Source organism: Haplochromis burtoni, unplaced genomic scaffold (assembly GCF_018398535.1).
Source record: "Haplochromis burtoni strain Fernald_Lab_line unplaced genomic scaffold, NCSU_Asbu1 Contig_21, whole genome shotgun sequence".
Lineage (NCBI taxonomy): Eukaryota > Metazoa > Chordata > Actinopteri > Cichliformes > Cichlidae > Haplochromis > Haplochromis burtoni.
In genome coordinates this window covers 2,806,027-2,828,250 of record NW_024582382.1, presented here as the reverse complement: position 1 = coordinate 2,828,250, position 22,224 = coordinate 2,806,027, and the positions used below count along the sequence as shown (strand labels likewise).

Genomic DNA, 22,224 nt, shown 5'->3' with positions numbered 1-22,224 from the left:
TAGTGATCGATGACAGGTTTATGAACTGAATCTTTGTTTTGCAGGTGGTGGCACAGACAAGTTGCAGGAGAATATAATGGAGAAATTAGCTGCTTTCTGTAAGAATCAGACTGCATCTGTGTTAGAACCTGTGAGTCCAGACTCCGACAAGTAAGTCATATCACTGCCCAGGATCCGTGAGCCTTTAAAGATAATATTATTATAATAATCGACCTTTTTCTTGCAGAGAAAATAGAATGTCGAGCAGATCAGTGGAAAAGTGTGGAATAGATTTGCAGTTAAGCCACCGGGAATGTTCCACTGTTTATATTGACCTGCGTTGCCCTGATCCCTCAGTAAAACCAGCAAGAACATCCCCAAGTCTTCCATCAGAGACGTCAGCCAAACACAACAACACTCACCAGAAAACATCACCTGCAAAGAAAAACAATTTAAAAGTGCACCGTGGATTGCATATGGGAGGCAGGTAAATACATCCTGCGTCAGGAACGTTGGTCACACTTCAGTTGTGCTTGTTTTCTTTCTGCTCATGTTGTCATTGCTGTGCTTGCAGGGAAGAGACTGGAAAGAGTATGTTGCTTAAAAAAATAAGGGAGATGAATAGAAATGAGAATAAATATCCTGATAAACGGATGCGTCATCCAGAGCTCGGCGTGGAAGCAAGCACAGATGTTAAGTCAGAACATCTGTGGGTAGATAAACAATCCGAACCTGAAGTGGAAAGCCCACAAACTGTTTTAGGAAGTTTAGTTAAAGAACCAAAACAGCAGAGGTATGGAGTTTGTTTTGTTTGCCTTTATTTGTATTAACTCTTATAAACAAATATGTTAACCGCGATGATGACGAACTATTAGGGACCAACTGAGACGATGGGTTAAGAAGGCGTCTCACCATGAACAAGCCCAGGAAACTCTTAGGCAGCTGGAAAAACATTGTCCAACCAAATCTGTGTCCGGGAAGCAGCCAGCTGCCGAAATGACTGATGTTCTCTATGAGTTTGTAAGTGTCACTTAATTCAGAGTAAATGCACAGTGCATTTCCCTACACTTACTACTTCCCATTTTTCAGGAAGCATCTCATCAAGAGCCAATCAGCACACTACCAGCAGGTATTGAAAGTAAGGGCTCCATGCTGCTGAAAGTCAACCTCTGCAGTCCTGGTGTGATAGAAGACAGAGGACATGGGAAGAGAAAATATCCAGCTGCAACCAAATTGCACATCTATAACACTTTAGTGGCATGGTTTCTGTCTCTGGTTAGTGGACAGTGGCTTCTATCTTCTTATGTTAGCCATACTGTAGTTTGTTTTTTTGAGTTCTTTCCCCCCTGTGTTCATGTTTTGTCAGGTCGGTTCAGAGCCACGTAGCAGTGAAGACAAGATCAGTGCAAAGGTCCCATTCTGGGTTGCAGGACTTCACCAGCTGTGGACAGAAGATGGACTGGCTTTGCATGTTTTAATTGTGGCTCGTCACTGTTATCCAGCAAGGGTACATGCAAAACAAAAGAGGAAGAAATTACACGCACAAAAAAACATTTAAACTGCACAAAACTGATCTTTTAAATTCTGATTTGAGCCAATTCAGTCTGTGGCCTAAATCAGACACAGGTCTGTATATAGTTTGCAAAGATTGTGGGTACATCATGAGTTCAGACTGAACAGTAAAATCAGAACTCATGTCACCGGTCTCTAACCTGACCTGAGAGTTGAGTGGCGATGTGCTGGCAGACACAGTTCCTTTTTTGTAAACTTTTAGCTAAAACTTTCACCACCAGGATGCAAAATTTTACCAGCGACTCTTACTGCTTTTGAGACTTCTTTGAAGCTAACTTAGTTCCTCAAGAGGCTCTACCCTTTCCCAGATTGGCATTGTAAAATGCTTGTAGAAGTTTTTTTTAATGCTTTGCCTGCTTAAATAAAGGATAAAGTGACATGGTACTTGGCATGACACAAAAGTATGGCCTGGCTCTAGTTCAGCTGCACAGGCTATTGCTTCAACAAAGTGGTCTGATGTTTTGGATATAAACTCGTTGTGATTATCTTTTCACATTAACAATTTTTTAAGCTATTTTTTGGAAGGAATTTTACTGTCAGAGTCAAGATTCTCCTTCCTTTAACGGCATCCTGACACCTAATACAGAAGTAATAGCCACTGCATCAGAAACAGTATGTGAAAGCCTTGTTACTGAATGGGCAAACAAACAAAGGGATGTAAACCGTGGCTCAGATTTGAGTGCTAAGGCATGCAGTGTGAATGTAGCCTTTGTCTCATGAATTTGACAGTGACGCAGATCTCATATTTGTTTTCTAGAAACGGGACACAGACGTCTATGCACCTTTCTATAATAATGTCTGCAGGTTCCTCTCTGAGACCTCACTCACTGCAATTACCAGCTGGCTGCCTCACCTTAAAAACCTGTTGGACCAGCAACCCTGCACCTCTCCCATCCACCTCCCTTCATCCTGTTTAAATTGTTTTATCTCTGCCACCTCCAACCAAAGGGTGGGTTGCTGCAGAAAGGTTGCTTTAAGACTCCCAACATCAGAGCGCTCAGATGTTTTTCCTTCCTGCTCACTGTATTTTGTTTTTTGTTTTTTTAGGTCATAGAGAGGACATTTGGTCTAAGTCCAGGTTTTTACTGGCAGACAGTGGAAACTTGGGATCGTGCTTTTAAGGGGAAAGAGACCACACAGGAGGTGCACACAGAGGTGAGCGGGGTGTCTTTAAAAGTGCTATCTGCAGGAGTAATTGTGCTTTCTTTAACGGCTTTCTTTTGATTGCAGGAAGCACAGAGTCAGAGGAACAGCAGGGACTAAATTATTTTTACTCGACTTTGTTGTAGGTGTCAGTTGTTCTGGGGTGCAGTGGCTTCTTTCAACATCCTCTTCTAACACACTACACCCTCCAGCTGGTCCTAGACTCAGGACTCGATGTGTGTGGTCTCCGGCTGCTTTATCCACCACAGGAGCTTCTGAGTGAGCGCTTTGGTAGGACATAACTAATACCATCTGTGCTTAAAGTTACTCCACTTGGCCTGGATGCTTGTTTTTTACTGATTAAAAAAAGTCTTTGAAAACGTCTCCTCTCATTCAGGTAGAACAGCGGGTAGTCTGAGAGACCATGAGCCCTGTCATCCCGTTGTTACTCTAGCAGTCCGAGGTCCTTATGCCCACTCCTTGTTGAAGGACATAACTAGCTCCTTAGATTCTCTGCGGCCCAAAAAGGCAGAAACCACTTCCAGCAATGGTCTACACTGCAGAGATCAAGAACCACCATTCATCTATTCACCCCAACTGGCCAGTCAGGTCCACAGTGAGCTGTGCCTGTGGTTTTCAGGAAGACTGCAGGGAGGAAGTGCACAGGATCACAACAGGTGTGTGGAAAATGTTCTTTAACTATGTCCATGAAGTTGTTTTTTTTTATCAAATAACTGATTATTGCACATTTTCCACCACCCTGGACAAATTCCAGGGTATTTATTACATTTTAATTGATGCCATTAACTGATGGGTGTTGGTGTAATCCTGTGGGGACGACTGGAGCTTATTTTAAAGTGTTACAGTGTGATGTTTTTAGAATCAGCTACCTAACATTTTCTTTTTAGAAGTGTGCCTTCAGATGACCGAGCTGGAGCCATCCTGTCCAATCCAAGCAGATCATCTTCTTTCCTGTGTGCCACAATTAAAGGTACGATAATTCAGCAAGTCCAAACTGTCACAGTAGGAAAAATTTGTCAGTGCTCACCTTTCATTTTTAACTTTTATCATCCTGAGTCAAAGTCCTTGTTTGTATTAAGGACATTTTACTTGAGTGGAGATCCTCTTCTTTCTCTCCCTAATTTGTGTAGCTGATTTCCTCCTCTTGGTGTCACCTGTTGTTCCTCCATGCTGCTATGGCCAAGTGCTGGCTGTATGTGAACGCAGAGGCTTCAGTCTTAGAGGGCTGCAGAGACTGCAGGTTCATAGCCATGGGGCCTCCCTCCTGGGCCTCAGCAGCTTCCAGGTAGAAGAACCAAGACACTCACTCAGTACACAGAGTCTTAGAGAGAAAAGCTCTAATCAATCAAATCTAAGCAAAAAAGGTTTGGAAAGTGATTGTCTTAGGTTTCAAGAATTATTCCTTCTATCTGTCTTAAAGGTTCATACTGAATTTGGAAAAAGAGCATTCAAATGCAGCTCTTTCCTGCTGGAATCAGCTGCAGAATCAACTAAAACTTAAGGAACTAGCCTCACCTAATGAATTTAAGGCGGTTCAGGTTTCAAATGTTTTGCCTGAATAACCTGAATAATTAGTCATTATTATTGTATTGCTGTCCTTTGAGTTATTCTTTTTCGTGGTTAAATAAGGGTTAATAATAATAATAATAATGATAACAATAATTTGTTGGTAGGCATCTGTGTTCTGCAGTCCACCTGCTTCCACTCCAGATCAAAAAGAGCTAGAGATGCCCTCTCACTGTCTCGTGTTACTGCTGAGAAAAGAAAATGCATCGCGTCACAGTGTCGGTCTACCATCAGGTCTCAAAATCTGTCTCAACCCTAGAACATAATTCATCTCTGTAACGTGAAATGTCAAAATGTGTGTCTTATAATGCAGGAAGTCTTTGCTGTCAACATAATCTCGTCCAACTGTCATATGTTTCAGTGCTAATGAAAGAATTCAAAGCTCAAAAGCTTCTGGGTTACATTCACTCAGGAAAGGATGGTGTTCACACATCAGAGCCAAGCTTGTGTTTCCACACTGTACCGATCAACAAGAACTTATTCCAAAACTTTGGTAAGCAGTTGATGGCCAGCACAGATACGAGAAGACGATCCCGTGCTGTAACTCTCTACTTATATATGTTTTCTTTGTAGTTAGTTGCATGTGGGCAGTGCCAAATCCCTCCAGTGTGATCCTGTCTCATCACAGGTGTTCATTCAGACCTGACATGGAGCAGGTAGTAGTTTTGACTCTGTGTGGGAAGGACTTGACCCAAGGCCTCAGCCTCCTAAACAGAGTGCTGATAGAAGAAGAAGGTAGAAGTATCTGAGAGCACAACTAACTAAACAAACCTCATTCTGAGTGATTCTTTTTGGCCTCATCACAGTTCTCTTAATTACCCTTATTGTTTCTGATTGATTGCAATACCTTTTTTTTTATGTTATAGGTGATGAACAACATGCTAGATTTATGCTCCTCAGCCTGAAGTGGCTTCCTGTGCTGACTCGACTTCAAGCCCAGGAGCTGAGCCCGTATGAGGTGGGAGATCCGCTCTGCTACACCAGCATGGAAACGCTGATGTCTTCTCCAGCTCTAGTGTGTGCTTTGAGAGGATTTGCTGATTTTTCTTCGTTGAGGAAGCTCCTACCGCATGACTGTCCTCAAAGCTTGAGTGTCCTCATGTCTCCCACACCTGAAGTGGCCCTCAGACAAGCCTCCCTTTTTTTCTTCGAGCATGAAATGATTCCCGGTAAGTTTGTTGTTCTCTATGAAAGGTGCTCTCAGTGATACATCAGAGCTGCTAACTTTCTGTTCAGACCCACAGATGCTGCTCACCGTGTGCCTATTGAAACCACGAGCTTGGAATCACAGTCTCACTAAAATAGTCAGCAAACTTCAGCAGAGTGGCCTCACGTTGGTGGGCATACAGGTAGTGACCCATGACAAAAGTGGTGCTACTTCACTGCTGCGTGCAGAAAGTGGGCACAACCTGTGCTCTGGCCCCTCGCTGGCTCTCTGCCTTCAGGGAGAAAATGCTGTGAAGAGGCTGCTGGACATGCTGAGCCAAGAGGACTCTTCAATGTGGATGACCTGTCATGGTACGACCTACTTATAAGCTTCTGTGATCACTACCCTGTATACTCGTACACGAGAACAGGATTACCATGTAAGTATTATGTTTAAAATGTCAGTAACCAACGTTACAGGATCAGGATCGTATCAGCAGGCAATTATGGATGTGAGGAGGTTTTTTCCTGAGGGGCTCTGCTGTACTGAGACCAACACAATGAGACAGGAGCAGGTATGCTTGTTAAACACGGGACATGGGTAACCAGACTTCAAAGCCATCCTATGTTGAATACAAGGGTTGTAATTTTGGCTAAAAAACAGATGATTTGTTTTCCCCAGATACTCAGCTTATGTTCAGACCCATTAGCCTCCGTAGAGCGTCAGCGGAGCTGCACACTGACTCAAGCAGCTCAGGAAAGTCTTTCAGTCTCCTCTGAGTCACGACCAAATGGAGGTTCTGGTGTTTTCTTTAATATTTTATTTAATTATACGGTATTGTTGCTGAGTAAACAGAGCTATGAGCACCTATGCCTTTTAATCATAACGCATTAGCCATGTACTCATATTAATGAATCCACATCTCCCCATTATTAAATATGACTCAGTTTAATTGACAACAGTGAACATTGCAGGGTTCACTAGTTATTTTTTAGCAAATATGTCCCTTTAAATGATTTATCTTTTTGGCAGAGGTTCTCTTGGAAAGGATGTTGAAATATGACTCAGTTCCAGGTAACCTTTGTAAGCTGTACGCAAACAAATGTTCTGTTTTGCTTGTTTGTTGGTACTAGGGTCCCTGAAGCACAGGCAAACAACCTGTCTATTGATACCCTTGAACGCTACACCAGGCAGCCAAGTGCCTTCCCAACTGGAGATAGTGGAGCAGGTGCTGGGATCAGACTGCCATCTAGTGGCAGGAAGGATGAGCATCCTAGATGATGAGCAGCAAAAACATATATCAGAGACACTTAAAGCGTCAAGCATAAGGGAGGTGAGGAATGGGACCTTGATACAGGTTTATTTGGACCATAAATTCATGCAGACAGTGCAGTCAGATGCTAACTTTGGCTGTTTTCTTATGCTCTCAAAAGATCAACTCAACTCCTTGTCTCATCGTGGCTCTCCGAAGAGAAAATATCGCAACTGAGTTTGGCCTGATTCTTAAAAGGTATGGAGGAAAAACAAACTTGATAAACTTAGACTTTGTTTATTTATTTTTTTAAATTCTGCATTATTGCAACAGGATTTACAAGGAAAGGCCAGACCTGGAGCAAGTAGGGAAAAGCATTGTCTTCCCAGAAAATGAAAAAGAGGTACACCTGAAAAATACCAACTTTTGATTCTTTTTTATTCTTAATATATTTAAATAAACCACATCCTCAGCAGCTTAATAACCCTAACAATGTGTTAATATACATTTGAAGTTTGTTCATTTTATATTGTTTTCCAGGCTATGCTGCTGATATGCTACCTATTTGATACCTTGTCTTCTGAGAGCTGTGACGTCACTGTGCCATAAACATTCAAATGTGTGCACATATAAGCATATTTTCCAAAGGTTGCTCCAAAAAGTGCATAGAAATTTATAGCTTTCACTTGTTTTACTTTTTAGATATTGTTCAATAAATATTTATTCAAAAACAGCATTTTGCCTCCTCTGCTAGTCCACTTCCTCTTTAAGGCGCAAAATCTTTTTCTGTCAGTTGTGTTTGAGACAAAAATTAGTCACACTTTTCAGATGAAAAATTATTTTAATTCTCAAGATGATAAAAATAATTTTGTGAACTCTGTAAACCATTGCATAACTGTAGTGTAACAATTTAACAAGTGTTAACAAACTAGTAATACACTACAGTAAATATGCGGTACACAATCCTCAATGTAGAAAAGAAACATCTAGTATTCTAAGACTTGCACCTGTTTTTGTGTTCACAACACAAAAATATCAATATATACCAACAGAATAATTTCTACAATTATCAGTATAGAATTTCCTACATATCCATACAGCTCATCACAAAATAAGGGACATATGTTTTAATCTATAATGTCTAAACCCACTTACATTAAGTAAATAGATCCATGAAATGCAGTTTCCTCAGATTTAACATTCTCTAACAAATCACTGTTTTACCCTGAGAAAAATACATTTCTTTCTTTATAGTTATTTTATGATTATGCTAACAAATAGAAACTTGAAAACTTGCATTTGTTTAAGTTCTAATAAATTTTATTGAATAGAAGTTCACAACTAGATGCTACATCATAATCAATTAACTGCGCTCCATAATATCCAGTGACCTATTCATTGAAATTCTAATTTAGAGCAATACATTCAATATTTCAGGGTTTCAATGTTAAAATAACATTTTTACTGAAATTTTCTAAAGTACATGGAACAACCGGCTCCACATTAAGATCATTTACTTTTGACTTTACACTAATATTTCTTTTTTTACTTAATTTGAACAGCTCCATACATGTACAAGATTGCATAAGTCTTCTGGCTCCATTTTTATAATGTTAAAAACAAACAAACAAACAAAAAAAAAAAAAAACAACAAAGAAGACACAACAACTAACAATAATGCAAAATAGATTAAACTATTCCAATGCAGAGCATAATGATACATCTATTACAGTTCATATACAAGATTCTCCCTGTTTGGTGCTTTTCTTTGCAAACTGTTGGGTTTCTGATATCAAATGACAAATCCACATCAGATCTGTGTGTTCAGTGGTCGGGCGTTGCTGTGTTTTCTTGAAGTGCATGGCAAATACAGACGATTATCAGTCAGTTAAAAAAAAAAAAAAATCTGCTTCATCCTCTTAAACTGGTGAAGCAAACCTCATTAGATTAGCCTTTTTCCCTTCAGCTGAAGTAGGCTGAATGTATGAGACATTTAGCGATCACATTATGGTCCACAAAATACTGTAAGGCACTGAACTTTTGATTCCAATTGAGCAAGTTATATTTTGTCTCTTCAATTAATCCACATTACAGAATTATTAAAAGGCACAGACACATTTGAAAGCGTAATTGGTCCGAGAGAAACAATTAAAGAAATCTGAAGAAATGTAAAGAAAAACCAAGCTGTGCTTCCAAAGAGAACGTTTCATTTCTTCTACAAATTTTTGGCAGGTAGACTAGTCTCTAGAGAGACTGAGGGTCAGCAACAAATTAAGTGGAATTATGTCTGTATCTGCAATTGATGCGTCACAATTGTCATCTGTCCCCGGGAAAACGACAACTAATTTGGACCACGGCTTTAAGAAACAGAAAACAGAGTCGGATAAAAAGAAAGCACCTTACAGGCCTAGCATAACAGTACACAATGCTATTCATTTCCAAACTGATTTTTATGTAGATAAGCAAAAATCAACAAACAAAATTGACTTCACAACAGTAGTGAAGTTTATATGGCCACTTCAGAAGCACAAATGTCATTCACCTTTGACATTCCTTCACTGTAGACAACAATTAAACTTACACTGAATCCGCGCTTAAGGTCAGCATGTGCTTGCCAGTACTGCACAATGTGCCATAAACGTCAATGTATACTTAATACAAAAATCAAATGTACGAATACACATTTTGTAAGGATCTGACCCATGCATTTATAATCATCTGCCACTCACTATGACAAGCTTTAGATAGAAAGAAAAAAAAAAAAGATTACTGTTAATGAACATTAACTATTTAAGGTACTAGGTGATTTACTTTTTAAAATCAATTTCACTTTTCATTAATGAAGACAAATGATGAAATGTAGTAGAAAAGAAATAACAATACAGGTCTTTGGTAAAACTACAAAACATGGGCTCAAGTCTGTTACTGTTGTAAGCGAAAGCCACTGGCAAAGTCCTGTTATTGACTCAGGATATACTGAATGAAATATTAATGCAAAACAAATTACAATAAATCCATCTAAAAATAGAATTCCTGCCACTCACAACGCTGTCTCACCTAGAGATTCGGGAAAGACCGAGTTATGCTGACAGCTACAGGGTGATCTGCCCAATACTCGAGTACTTGTCTGAATTCTGTTCAAGGGTAAATTTTCCCCTCATAATACATAATTGGACAGCTACTAGACCACCGCTTTGGTTCATTTTTAGATTTTCCCCACTAGACATCATTAATTTTGTTGGCTTCACAGGCAAAACAAAACAGAACAAAAGGATACTGTGAATTAGCTGCACTGTACACTGCTATCCAGTGTATAGGGGGGTGAGGAAACAAAGCCAACCTTCAATCAATTCAAATAAAAATAAACAAAAAAGGGACTATCTACTGTAGTGCAGGTCCTTGACATCATTTTAAGGATTTACAAAAGTACTGAAACTTAGACTGAAATGAATTTACAAGAAGAATTCAATTTGAAACAAGAAAAAAAGATTAAGTCAAGTTAGATGCAGAAGACATTATTCCAGGATCTGAAATCTGAGCTGTGGATGCACAACAACATTCAAACATCTAAATGTTTACAAGAAACTACATTAATACCTTTTCCAGTAGCAGCGAAGCTTGCAGAAGTTATTAAGCCTTAACTACACTAAAATAAGTACAAATATTCTGGCAGTGTGACACAGTGTGAACATTTTTTTTTCTTTTTTCTCCTTTTGTGTAGCTGGTTAATATATCGCATAACATGCAATACATGAAATGTTTAGCCTGCCTTTTATGCTTTAATATAATCATGAAAATCCTAAAATACCATTAACCTTTCTTGATATTTTTCCTCTGAGTTTCTTAATTGTCATCTGTGTAAATGTAAACAATGCATTTTCCCATTTATAAGTAGCAAAAAGTGTACCTGGAGATGCATGACTTTCTACTGGTTTTAAAGCAAGAATAAAAAGGGTTTTTTTTGTTTGTTTTTTTAAACACAGTAGAAGGTCATCTGAATTACGGGAATCTAAGCACAAACCCAACGCAGAAAATTACTGTGGAAATCTTCATTCACTGCAGAATCATTACAACAAACCCTACTGAACTGTTTAAAAAAAGCATTTTGTATGTTGCTGTATAAATTCATGTGGCCTAACTTTGCATACTCCCAAATCTTAAACTGGAAATCTAAATTCAAAGACTGAAGCTGCACCAAAAGAGCACCACAACCAAGGAATGAGTGGGTGAGTGGGTAGGTGGAGGGGAAGGTTCATTTCTAAGAGCAAAGTCAGGACACAGGCACTGACAATTTTCATATTCAATCATCTTCTGCAGAAATACTTAATGGAATTTGGCCAAATACACTGGCATATATTTATATTTACACACATATAGTCATAAACATGTCAATGCCTCTGCAGAATTAAAATACACATTTTGCAGAAAACGCGTGCACAAGCTTTGACTACTTGTGTTTGCGTTGACAATTCTACACATAACCTTTTGAACTAAGGCAAGGCACTTTAGAGTTAGAGGCCGATATGTTCTAGACAAGGTCAAGAGGCTAGATTCCTACAAAAAATAAGAGGAAAAAAAAAAAGTGGGAAAAAAGTGAAAAAAAAACATCCCAGTTTCAGGCTTATAGCAAATACAATACATGCTTCTCTAATGGATAGGCTATATAAATTTCTACAAAACAAAACTGATTGAAAAACAGCCTTAACATGTAGCATGTGCCTTACTGATATTACAGCTGCTGGTTATGCCTAAAATGCAGTTTAAATTTGCACTTATTTGATTGAAATTATTATAAATCTAGTTATGAAAGTAGAAACTATTAAGTACTTTTTTTAAATGAATCTTAATATGTAGAACCATGCTATGATCTAACAATAGGAAACATGAAATATTCAATTATGTTTCACAGTACACACAAAAGCTTCAGACATTGTGTAGCTTATTATGTAGAAAACAAATGTATAAATCTAAAAAATAAAGACACAAAAGAATACCTACAAAGCAGCTTAAAGCAAATTTCTATATTTATATATATTTATATATACCCTTGAATAAAGTCCCAGGTCAACAAAGTGCTTTTAATAAGAAAAACGTCTTCAGAAAGTTGGTCAAAATAATGATGCTTGACTGTTTGCATTTAAAAAAGAAAGTTGGTGAAATTTTATTTTGGAGGGTTTAAAGAAAATATGACTTTAATTAAAGAGGACTGCTTTAAATGGTGTTTTGAGATTTTCTCTTGATTTAAAGATGACAAACCTTACTGGATCTGTAGTATTTTATCAATCTGTTTTTTACTACAATGAAAATGTGGCAAAAAAATGAGAGGTTTTCATCACATAAACAGTTCTCGTAGCGCTGTGTTTAATAATGAAATGTATACTAATTCAGCTTGACACGGACCTGCTTTATGGTTCTCCATCACATACACCACCAGTGCACGTATTGTTTTCCTGATCAGACTAATTGAGCTTAAAACAAATATGTGATTCCTGGATTAGACATCAGTCACTTGGTGCTAGGATGTCTGGTTTCTTGAATGGTTTCCAAATTGTTATTTTTTGATCTGGATGAGTTCCTCTGTAATTAAAGACATATCTGCTTTGAGTTTTGCTCACTTTAGCTTTAATAATAATTTAACCTCAGCTTTGGATGGCCACCATGTTCCCAACATTTGCCAATTTTTGAGATGTCACCCTAACACCCTTATGGTTCAATGCTTTAATGTTTATTCACATTAAAGCAGTTCATAATTGTAAGTTATAAACATTGCATTTAGATACAAACTCAGTCCTTATGTACAGAGCTTTTAAGTAAGCTTAGTAGCAGACTTCTAATGTATAATTTTGTATGTACTCTTGCCTAGGTGGGATAGTAGATAGGTGGCTGTGTGCTAGGAGGACCAGATTTTATGTCCTGTACAATGTTTTAATCATGATTCCATATTATTCATTAACTAAGTGCCTGGTTTTCATATAGAAAGTGCTTGGCTATTTGATGTCAAGTGAACATAAAATGAGCAAAAACCATAACGATTGAATCCCCTGTATGCAATCTGATTGATAATACTATTTGTTTGGTCAGTCAAACACCATTTCATCCTAACAGACACTGCTGTGTAGAAAATTTTAATATCTATTAGTAGCTTTTCAAAGGGCTAATTGATTAAATAGTACCTTAAGTAACTGTACATCACCACTTCAATATTTTTGTTCTACAGTAGGGACATTCTGTTTTACTAGGTGCACAGTTCTCACAGAGTACATAATGTTGGCAAGGCTGCAGAACAATGCAACGATCATGCTTTTGGCAAACTATACATTTCTTTGACTGAAGCTGATATATTACCTGTTGGGGGAAGAAGAGAATTGAGATCAGCTGCAACTTAGGGAAATGCAGTTCATGCAGACTTTTCAAATAAACATGCTTGATGACAAACATGGATCTGAATGACAGTCTGACAAACTGTTTTAAAACTAAACCGATGCTACAAATGAAATGCTGTGTGTGCTCTGGGCTTTCTTACCCCATCTATAAGGTCTAGGTCATTACGCAGCTGACTCTGGATGGAGTGAAGCTTAGACAAGGGGAGCTGGTCCAGCTCTCCATAGCTACGTAGAAGAGGTGTTCCAGGGGTGCGACAAAGCGCATCAAAGTCCCCCTGGAGCTCTTTCAGCTTGCGCTCTGTTTCTTCCCATTTCTGTTCTGCCAGCTGCCGCTCTGCCTCTGCTGTCTTTGCTTGCTCCTTTGCTTCGTGAGCGTCTTTCTGGCAAGCTTCACAGGCCTGGAACAAAGGTGAGGGTTGAATTTTTAAAAAAAAAAAAAAGTATAAAAAGGGAAATAACTGGCACACAGTGAGTGTGTATACTTACTTGCTTCACCTGATGCCAGGCCTCCTCAAATTGTTTGATCTTCCTCTTGGCCTCATCCAGCTCTCTGAAAAGGCGGGCCACATCAGCACTGGTGGTTGTGGAGGTTAGGCTGCTGAAAACTGGAGATGGACTGGGTGAAAAGCTGCCACTTACAAAGTCCCAAATGCTGCTAGCTCCTCCGTTCAAGCCTAGGTGAGCGACGTGTTAAGATAAGAGCGATTTAGATTAAACAAAATCTTGGTTGCACTAACTTGTGTCACTTTTTACACGATCCATCTCTATTAGTCATACTTTCAGCTTCACTACTGCACACAGAACTAGATTAAACACCGAAGGGAAGCTGAAGGAAGGGGCTGATGAAAGCAAATGCTTTCCAGCTTGCTCGGGGGAAAATGCGATCAGCTTACCCAGAGAGTTCTGGGAAGAGGAGGTGGGTGTTCCCAGAAGGCCGTGCTCTTGCTTGGCTAGCATGTTTGAAGGTTGATTTTGCTGAGATACTGTCCCAGACAGCAGGGACTGTGACAGCGACTGGGAGAGAGAACTTAGAGGGGAGGTGGAGAGCGATGATGAAGAATTAAAAGAAGATGATCGTGCCAATGAGCCAGGAATGTTGACAGGAGCAGATCCACTTAGCACCCTTTGACCTGAAGGACAAAGCATATACAGGTGTTCTTTAGAAACACACAAATCCTAATGGAAGGATTTGTGATGAATAAGTGCTTGAAACATATGAAGTGACCTTACCTGCCATTCCCACACTGTTATCTTGATCCTCTAACTCCTTATCAAGCGATGCAACATTAATGTCACTAAAGTTGAGGTCCAGTGCGGATCCTGACGGGAAACAAAACAAATCTGACTGAAATTTGACAACAAACTGCAGAGTGACAGTCAGTTCAAGCTGTTTTCCCTTTGTTTTGCATACACTTACCAATGACAGACTCCACTGTGTTGCTCCCTGGATAGAAAGGAGTGGCTTTTGCATTCATCGTTGATAAGGTGGTGGGTGAAGAACTGTCTGAACCAATACTAGAGGCCAAGCTTGATGTTATACTGGAGGTAAAGCTTGATGCCAATGGGTTCACCACAGAGAATACAGTATTTTGTGTCTAAAAGCAAAGCACAGTAAAGCGTTTAATTCCTATGTTCTCAATTACAAGTTTCATAATAAAATAAACACATTATCTAAATGACTCACTAAAAACAAACCTGTTTTTCTTGGTCCATCATTTTTTGATCCACCTGTCCCTTGTTCTTAATCTGGAAATGATCAAATGGCAAAGAAACAGTCTATTTCAGTGCCATATCCTTTACATCAAGCCAGTATTAATCAAAATAATTTTATTGCACCCGCCCTGGACTAACACATTTTATCTTAACCATTTTTCACCGTCCCTGCACTTAGGCTTCGCAGCGCTCACGGCTCTTGTCATTCTGATGATTAACATTTATGGAGCAACTTTCTTCAGACTGACTGCAGACTGTAATTAAACCGATCACGTTACTTCATTCTGCCTTCATCTTGTAGCACTAGCAAATCGTGAGTGCAGGAGACAGTAACATTTTACTGTGAGTGGAAGTCTTCTATAAAGCCAGAAAACATTAAAAAATTCCCTTTAGGGGAATTCTTAGCAAGGAACTATAAAACCACAAATGCAGTTTAAGAACCGAAACTATTTGCTGGTCAGCTTGATCATAAGACAATGCTACACTTCAGAAGATTTGACATTTCTTTAGACGAACAGAAATGCCATAAAGTGAGCATATTATATTCATTTTAAAGTCCAGGATGTGGTTTGTGGCTCAGCTGCAGGGGAGCGGTGGAGACCATTTTTATGCCATATTTTTATTCTAGGGCTCTAATAAAGCAGCTTTCCATGATTCACAGTTCTAGTTATTTCATCTTATACTGGGCCTTAGTGTAGTGTCTCAAAAACAAAAACTTTTTCAATTGCTTTAAAATGACTTTAAAGTGTCCTGTAATATTCGACAGGTGTTTAACATTTAACAAGTCATCATCACATACATATAGTGCATGTACGTAATGGGATATTTTAAAGAAATCAATGACATGACAAGCAAACAATGAAATACGAGGAAAAGGGCTTGAAGTGGTCAAATTAAAATGGCATGGCAAACAATAAACGAGTGACAAATGGCTGCGATAAAAGTGTAAAGCCCTAAGCTGTGTGTGGGGTTTAGTTTTCCCGAGGTTAGAGAGAGCAGTCTGTGTACCTGATCTTCACGTTCAAAGCCCGGAGCTTTGGGATAGTTAGACGTCAGAGATGAGACACTGGATGTGGTGGACTCTGAACATGAATGATTATTATTTAAGGATTTGAGCCTGCTGCTGATGGATCCCATTGGGGATAACAAAGTGTCGCTTCCTGAGCTTGACGTTACAGTTGAGCTATTAGAACATGAAACCTGAGAAAGACAAGTGCACATGGTCTTATAAAAACGATGAATACAAAAAAATGACACGAAATAAAAACATCACAATGGATGAGCTATGAAAGTGATGACAGAGTTCTCAGACGTTTGAAATCAAACTGTTTAAAATTGTATCTCGTGTGAGTGAGAAATGGAGACAACCTACACTTCCTATTTGTCCATTGCTACTGGCTGTGCTGTTGGTGGAGTTTCCTCCACTGTTCCACTCAGTGACTGGACACTCTGAATACTGCTGAGAGCTCAGCTGGGACTGAGAACTCGACTGTATCGCTGTTAGCAATGAGCTCATGGTCTCTTCTGTAGAAGGAATTCCTAAAAACATATAAACATAACATATGTATATGTTAAGTCTCAAAACACCCTCAAATCCTTTTCACTGTACTCAGATAGTATTAAGGCAAACATGCACTTACTTTCTACATGTGCAAATGCACAAAACGGTCCTCTGGGACAGTATCCAGTCTGGCGCATGTCATTGCATTTGGTGGATCTGTAGATCTTGGGAGACAGAAAATCAGGATTATAAAGAAATAAGATGAAAATGTGTCTCACTATAGAAAACTAACCACAGCGTCAGTCTCATCAACAAAACAATATTATGGTTCATACATTAGAGACCGAGGAGATGAGTGATGTAGTCACAGTAATATGACTGTAATACATGAAATCTGTCTGTTCAGTTGACCCTGAACCAGCCAATGGTTATGCTACTGGCTTAGGCTCCTGGGGGGGCCTCTCATTCTATACAACTGATATTGTAGGCTTTTTACTTACAATAAACAAAATAAATATAAAGCATCTTGAGGTGGCCGTTGTCATAAACTACTGCTAGATAAATAAAACTGAATTGAATCTATATCCACAGAAGTTGAATTACGCAGGATCTAATGCCATCATGTTGCCTGGAAACCACCTATCAATGGGTGACAATCAATTTTTAGCCTTTCCTTCAGCACCTCATGAAAGCTTCCTATTGTTTTAATTTCACAACAACAACTTACATCACAAAAATTTAACTGTATATGCCTAGTAACAAGGCTAAAATTACTGTTTTTCCATATAAACAACATCCACCGAGCACTTGTAATTTTTCTCAATGATACATGTTAATTTTAAAATTAAGATTATAATAATAATCTTATTTTTTAAAATAATCTTACTATTACAAATTTTTATTTTTTTTTTAAATGTAGCATTAACACAAAATGGTTATAATTATGTGAGTGAAAGAGTTTTTTGCTTATAAGCATCTCTATGAACATTTTGTTGACATTTCACACTACTTCTAGGCACAACTTAATGCTCAAACATACATCATATTATGCATTATGGCCATTGTATTTTCACTCTAAGCTTGAAAAACTCGCATCGTGACTAAAACAAACTTAACTCACCTCTGGATGAAACTGCTGTTCGGTACGAGAATGGCAATACTGGCAACTGTCTCCACTTTCACACTTTGAGGGCTCGCCCCATTCATCACCGTGCTTCACATTAGGGCAAGGAGTTGACCTGCATTCAGAAGAGGCAGCTTTAACATTTTAGAATTAGAAGCCTTCATATTTTAACTTATACAGAATGAAAACTCACCTGTACTTGAACTTTCGAGGATTTCTCCTCCGATCTCTACTGTTGTGGTAGTGGGGGCAAGCATAGCCCTGTCTGCATAGTCTGGGTGGCTTAGTACACTGATCTGTTTTATAATTGGCTAAAACAAAAGTGGTATCTGCAAAAAGAGGCATCGCAGTTTACTTTCTTATCCCTATTACAATGAAAAATAAATAAATAAACAAAACGAATAAATAAAGAACATTGATTTGATTAGCATTCAATACAACAAACGGCATGCAAGTTGGAGTTTCTAACCTTGCCACCGGGGATCTTCTGTCAGAGTTTTTTCAATCATAGCTTGGCTGGCTAGCACACCAGGCTGCAAATCAGGAATCCCTTCCCCAGATCCCAACTGTCCATTTTGGAGGGCCTCTTGTGCTTGGATTTCTCTGTGCATAAAGAGTTAAAAACATTTTTAACTCAGTGTACCTTAAAAAAACCCCCAAAAAACAAAGCAACAACAACAACACCAAAAAACACTTTTAAAGGAAACTGAAAAACACTCTGAAGGGGAAATCTCCAAGTCTACTCTCATAACCAGTCAAAAACAAGTTTCAATCTAATGATATTTGCTTACTTTGAAACTCAAAATACTACACAAATAAATATAAAGAGACACCATATCATGGATTAGCTGTATATAGTACATGCAAAGGAAACTGCAAACCTACGGCCTGTGGGCTGGAATTGGACCGGAATTGGACCACTAAAGGATCCAACAGGGCCCACTGTAATGGTTTTTGAGAGTAAAACTTTTAAGGGATTTTGGAGAAGTTACAGCAGAAACACTGACAATGATGTCATTAAAGTAGTAGTGTGAGCTGGTAATTTCATCTGAGTCTGAACCATTGTCACTTTCACAAAGACAGACAGCGTGAAAACCAAGACCCTGTGCCCACACCCTTCTTTCATCTTCAATAGTAGCATTTCTTTGTAATGTGAGTATAGTCCATGCTGGAAAAACCAAGACATGATGTCTTCTTTTTCTTAATTTGGCTGTAACTTGTTTTATAAATGACTAGCTAATTGTTAATGTTGTCAGACTGTCTTGAGACATGAGAAATAAAGACAAATTTGGAGGCGTTTCTTTTTAACAGGTTGTCATTGATGTGTTTTACTTGTCCAGCTCACATGAAAGTCAGCAGAGCAGTACATGACCATTACTTATGAGTGTATGCACTGATTTAAACAGACTCCTTAAGCTCATTAAAACATATTTATATATTATAACTTGTTCAGAAAAAAAAAAGTCTCTATAAACCAAATCCACACATACAAAATAGCTACTCTGCACTGCAGGGGTTTAATGTAGCTCATTTGCTAAGTGCATTGTAAGCTCTGAGTGAAAAGTCTGGTAGGCATAAAAGAGGCCACTATTTGCTTTGCATGTCACCTGATATCATAGACTGGAGGTCGGAGATCATGTGGCCCATGAGCAAAAGCACAGTGGAGGCCATTCTTTACACAATGCCCTCGAGCATCTGTCTCATGGATACAAGTGCCAGTCTTGTAATATCGTAGATGGTACTTGCGCTCTGTGTCACCAGTGGTCCGGTGTAAATAAGGACAGCTAAGAAAAACAAAGAAAACATTCACAACTTTCACCAGTTGATCCAAATAGGATATCTGAACAGAAACAATCTGACAAGGCAATGAAATAATATGCAACATAAAATGTCCAAAAACTAAACATATAGCACAAGTAAAGTAAGTAAGTAAAATTTTATTTATATAGCACATTTCTAGATAGACATCACAAAGTGCTTTACAGATATAACAGATTAAAAGGCAAAAAACAAACAAAGTTAACAAAAAGCAATTTTAAAAAGATAAGTTTTTAGCTGTTTTTTAAAAGTAATCAATGAATCAACGGATCGTAGGTCCTGAGGAAGGGAGTTCCAAAGTCGAGCGGCCACAGTAGCAAAAGCTCTATCACCCCTAGTTTTCAGTCTCGTATACTGAATGACAAGTAGGCCCTGACTACTCGACCTCAGAGACCTAATAGGGGCATAGGGCTGCAAAAGTTCAATAATATATGGTGGTGCTTGTTGTCGAAGAGCCTTAAAAGTTAAAACCAAAATCTTAAAATGGACTCTAGATTCGACAGGAAGCCAATGTAACTGCTTAAGCAACGGTGTTATATGTGAATATTTAGAAACTTTCGTCAGAAGTCTTGCTGCAGCATTATGAACAATCTGCAGACGCTCCAAGGAACCTTTGTTTAAACAAGTAAACAGGGAATTGCAATAGTCCAATCGAGATGAAATAAAAGCATGAATAACAATCTCGAGTTATTATTTTAGTACAATTATTTTAAAATGCTTCATCCTTCTTCGATTATTAATGTTAATGATATAACAATTCACTATAAATCCATAAGGACTATAAAGGAATTCTTACAGCTGTACATATTTTAAGATTCTGCTGTAAGTGCAGGACTCTGGAAATCTAGAGTTTTAAAATGGTAACTTTTCAGGCCAGTGATTGACACTTTTAACCTTGATGTAAATGTTGCAATCTGTGTACCAACCACACAAGTTGCAACACACTCTTCCGAGCAAATGTTTTCAAACTTAAAAGCAGCTCTGCAGTTATCAGTGCTCAGTTCAAAAGCCTGCATCTCTGACCCGTATGATATGGGGTATAACGGTGCATTAGTACCTATGGATTTGCAAGATTGCAAAGGCAGCATCAAAGCTAAAAAGATATACTGGCTTTAGAGCAACATATATTCTGATCCAAATCACAAACTTTTTCAGGGAAGGGATTGAATATTTCTGTAGGGCATACTAAACCCCAAACTTCATCTGTTACAGCAGCATGGTTTCTCATCCAAAGAGCCCAAGGTGCTGAACTGGCCTGCTGGTAATTCAGACCTTTCACCATCTCAAAACATTTGTTGCACCGTGAAATAAAAAGTACAACAAGGAAGACACAGGAATGTTGAACATAATCCCATATCAGACAATAATATCTCTTATATTTATTGATTTTTTTTATTTTAAAAAAGACCCTAACCTAATAATATCAAAGAATATGTTTAATTAATATGATTTTCCCCGTGGTTCCAAAATATGTGTATTTTTTTCTTTTTATGATTTCAGAGCATTTTTTTTAATAGTTTACACCATTTTATTTGGATGACATATCCCTTTGAAAGCACTTTTTCTTTTTGTGAAAAGCATTTACATGCATACGTCATTTTATTTACCCACTGTATTTTTCTTCCTGTTGTTTTAAAGTGCCCCTTGTAGTGGATGTGTGTGTGATACTAGATGGGGATTTCTTTTTTTAAATAACCCCAGTTATTTACACTCTTCCTGTCTAAGTGCCACATTAAGTACCACCCTGGTTTTCTATTGGGCACACCCCATTTTCAGGGACAATGATTGGCTTTAAGCCACATGACCATACACCCAGCCATCTGTGCTGTTGCCTCTTTCATGGATATGTATGTTGGCCATATAGAAATGTTTTTACTTATTTATTTAGTCTGCACACATTAAAATGTTGCCTGCAGCACGTTTTATAATGATCCTGAAGGCCACAAGCTGAATCAGTCAATGTTAAACTTGTTCTTTATATACATGTTGCTTGAGCTTTAATTGCTTCAGACTTTGTTTTCCTCCATACATGTTGGAAATAGGTGAAGTTGCGCTAAAACGCTTTATTCTGTTACCACAATGCAGGGCTAACACACTACCAATGCCTCAAGATATGTAGAGCAAATAAGCCTCTTGAATAAACCAAATTTTCCTTTCTTGAGCAGTTGCTATAGCAACACATAAGGTCATACAAAAATAGCATCCATTAGTAGAGGAGGAATTGTAAGGATTGAATACTTTAATCATTTCATTTTTTTGAAATCTTTTCTATCAGGCACTCGATTAAATGCGCCATCACAATTTCCTGTCACACCGAGAGGCTGCTGTCTGTATATACTACTCGGCGCAAATTATTGCATTAGTATTAGGAATGTCACTGCAACCCTTTAGCAGCTCGATAATTAAACTTCCACCTCACCGAGAAGCGCAGCCCTTTAGCGAACCCATTTCCCCCCAGGGACAGCCCACAAAATACCCAACACACAAAACTACAGATGTTCCATAATCAGTAATCACATATTAAACTATAAATGGGGCACTGTGGTAAATGGATATTTCGAAAATATGACGCCTGGAATATAAATAAATGGTTGTGTGTCAAATTACACAGCCTTTAGACAGAGGTAATAGCAGAAGCAGTAAATATAATGCTGGGGGGCAGAGTCAGCCTCTCAAAGGCTACGTTCACACTGCAGGCGAAAGCGCATCAAATCCAACTTTTTTGACCCTATGCGACCCATGTCCGATCATGGTATGACAGTGTGAACGGCACAAATCCGATAATTTTCAAATCCGATCTGGGTCACTTTCGTATGTGGTACTGAATCCGATACATATCTGATGTTTTAGAAAGCGACTGCTGTTTGAACGGTCAAGTCGCATTAAATCCGTCTTTTACGTCACTGACACAAGACAGACGGCAATTATCAGCGCCGGTGAAGCGCCAGATAAGACATCGCGAACACTTCCTGGCCATCCAGTGAAACTGTTGGGAAGACAACGTTG

General features: G+C 38.5%; 2 protein-coding genes across 9 annotated transcripts in view; one reads left to right on the top strand and one right to left on the bottom strand.

The window, feature by feature from the left end:
• LOC102308241 (dynein axonemal assembly factor 8) overlaps nucleotides 1-11,300 on the top strand; it is a 12,891-nt gene extending 1,591 nt beyond the window's left edge. For 2 of the 3 annotated variants that reach the window (XM_042218631.1, XM_005920243.3), the window contains 23 exons: nucleotides 45-150; nucleotides 227-466; nucleotides 554-772; nucleotides 855-999; nucleotides 1,069-1,254; nucleotides 1,346-1,486; nucleotides 2,309-2,500; nucleotides 2,599-2,706; nucleotides 2,841-2,985; nucleotides 3,092-3,371; nucleotides 3,603-3,685; nucleotides 3,846-4,000; nucleotides 4,389-4,515; nucleotides 4,643-4,774; nucleotides 4,855-5,016; nucleotides 5,148-5,450; nucleotides 5,518-5,799; nucleotides 5,908-6,002; nucleotides 6,110-6,224; nucleotides 6,562-6,761; nucleotides 6,862-6,938; nucleotides 7,014-7,083; nucleotides 7,221-11,300. In XM_042218631.1, the coding sequence (XP_042074565.1) occupies nucleotides 45-150; nucleotides 227-466; nucleotides 554-772; nucleotides 855-999; nucleotides 1,069-1,254; nucleotides 1,346-1,486; nucleotides 2,309-2,500; nucleotides 2,599-2,706; nucleotides 2,841-2,985; nucleotides 3,092-3,371; nucleotides 3,603-3,685; nucleotides 3,846-4,000; nucleotides 4,389-4,515; nucleotides 4,643-4,774; nucleotides 4,855-5,016; nucleotides 5,148-5,450; nucleotides 5,518-5,799; nucleotides 5,908-6,002; nucleotides 6,110-6,224; nucleotides 6,562-6,761; nucleotides 6,862-6,938; nucleotides 7,014-7,083; nucleotides 7,221-7,289 (3,632 nt within the window). In that variant the 3' untranslated portion in view covers nucleotides 7,290-11,300. The remainder of the gene's footprint in view (nucleotides 1-44; nucleotides 151-226; nucleotides 467-553; nucleotides 773-854; nucleotides 1,000-1,068; nucleotides 1,255-1,345; nucleotides 1,487-2,308; nucleotides 2,501-2,598; nucleotides 2,707-2,840; nucleotides 2,986-3,091; nucleotides 3,372-3,602; nucleotides 3,686-3,845; nucleotides 4,001-4,388; nucleotides 4,516-4,642; nucleotides 4,775-4,854; nucleotides 5,017-5,147; nucleotides 5,451-5,517; nucleotides 5,800-5,907; nucleotides 6,003-6,109; nucleotides 6,225-6,561; nucleotides 6,762-6,861; nucleotides 6,939-7,013; nucleotides 7,084-7,220) is intronic. The other variant, XM_042218630.1, reaches the window with a different exon arrangement.
• unkl (unk like zinc finger) overlaps nucleotides 8,569-22,224 on the bottom strand; it is a 22,615-nt gene continuing 8,959 nt past the window's right edge. The window contains exons 3-16 of one of the 6 annotated variants that reach the window (XM_014333001.2): nucleotides 19,008-19,184; nucleotides 17,870-18,003; nucleotides 17,594-17,729; nucleotides 17,398-17,515; nucleotides 16,417-16,501; nucleotides 16,149-16,315; nucleotides 15,785-15,976; nucleotides 14,759-14,809; nucleotides 14,481-14,658; nucleotides 14,294-14,404; nucleotides 13,957-14,193; nucleotides 13,550-13,737; nucleotides 13,204-13,461; nucleotides 8,569-13,025 (exon numbers count right to left, since the gene is read on the bottom strand). In XM_014333001.2, the coding sequence (XP_014188487.1) occupies nucleotides 12,870-13,025; nucleotides 13,204-13,461; nucleotides 13,550-13,737; nucleotides 13,957-14,193; nucleotides 14,294-14,404; nucleotides 14,481-14,658; nucleotides 14,759-14,809; nucleotides 15,785-15,976; nucleotides 16,149-16,315; nucleotides 16,417-16,501; nucleotides 17,398-17,515; nucleotides 17,594-17,729; nucleotides 17,870-18,003; nucleotides 19,008-19,184 (2,188 nt within the window). In that variant the 3' untranslated portion in view covers nucleotides 8,569-12,869. Of the gene's footprint in view, nucleotides 13,462-13,549; nucleotides 13,738-13,956; nucleotides 14,194-14,293; nucleotides 14,405-14,480; nucleotides 14,659-14,758; nucleotides 14,810-15,784; nucleotides 15,977-16,148; nucleotides 16,316-16,416; nucleotides 16,502-17,397; nucleotides 17,516-17,593; nucleotides 17,730-17,869; nucleotides 18,004-19,007; nucleotides 19,185-22,224 lie in introns of all 6 variants that reach the window. The other 5 variants (XM_042218632.1, XM_005920239.3, XM_014333003.2 and 2 more) reach the window with 5 other exon arrangements.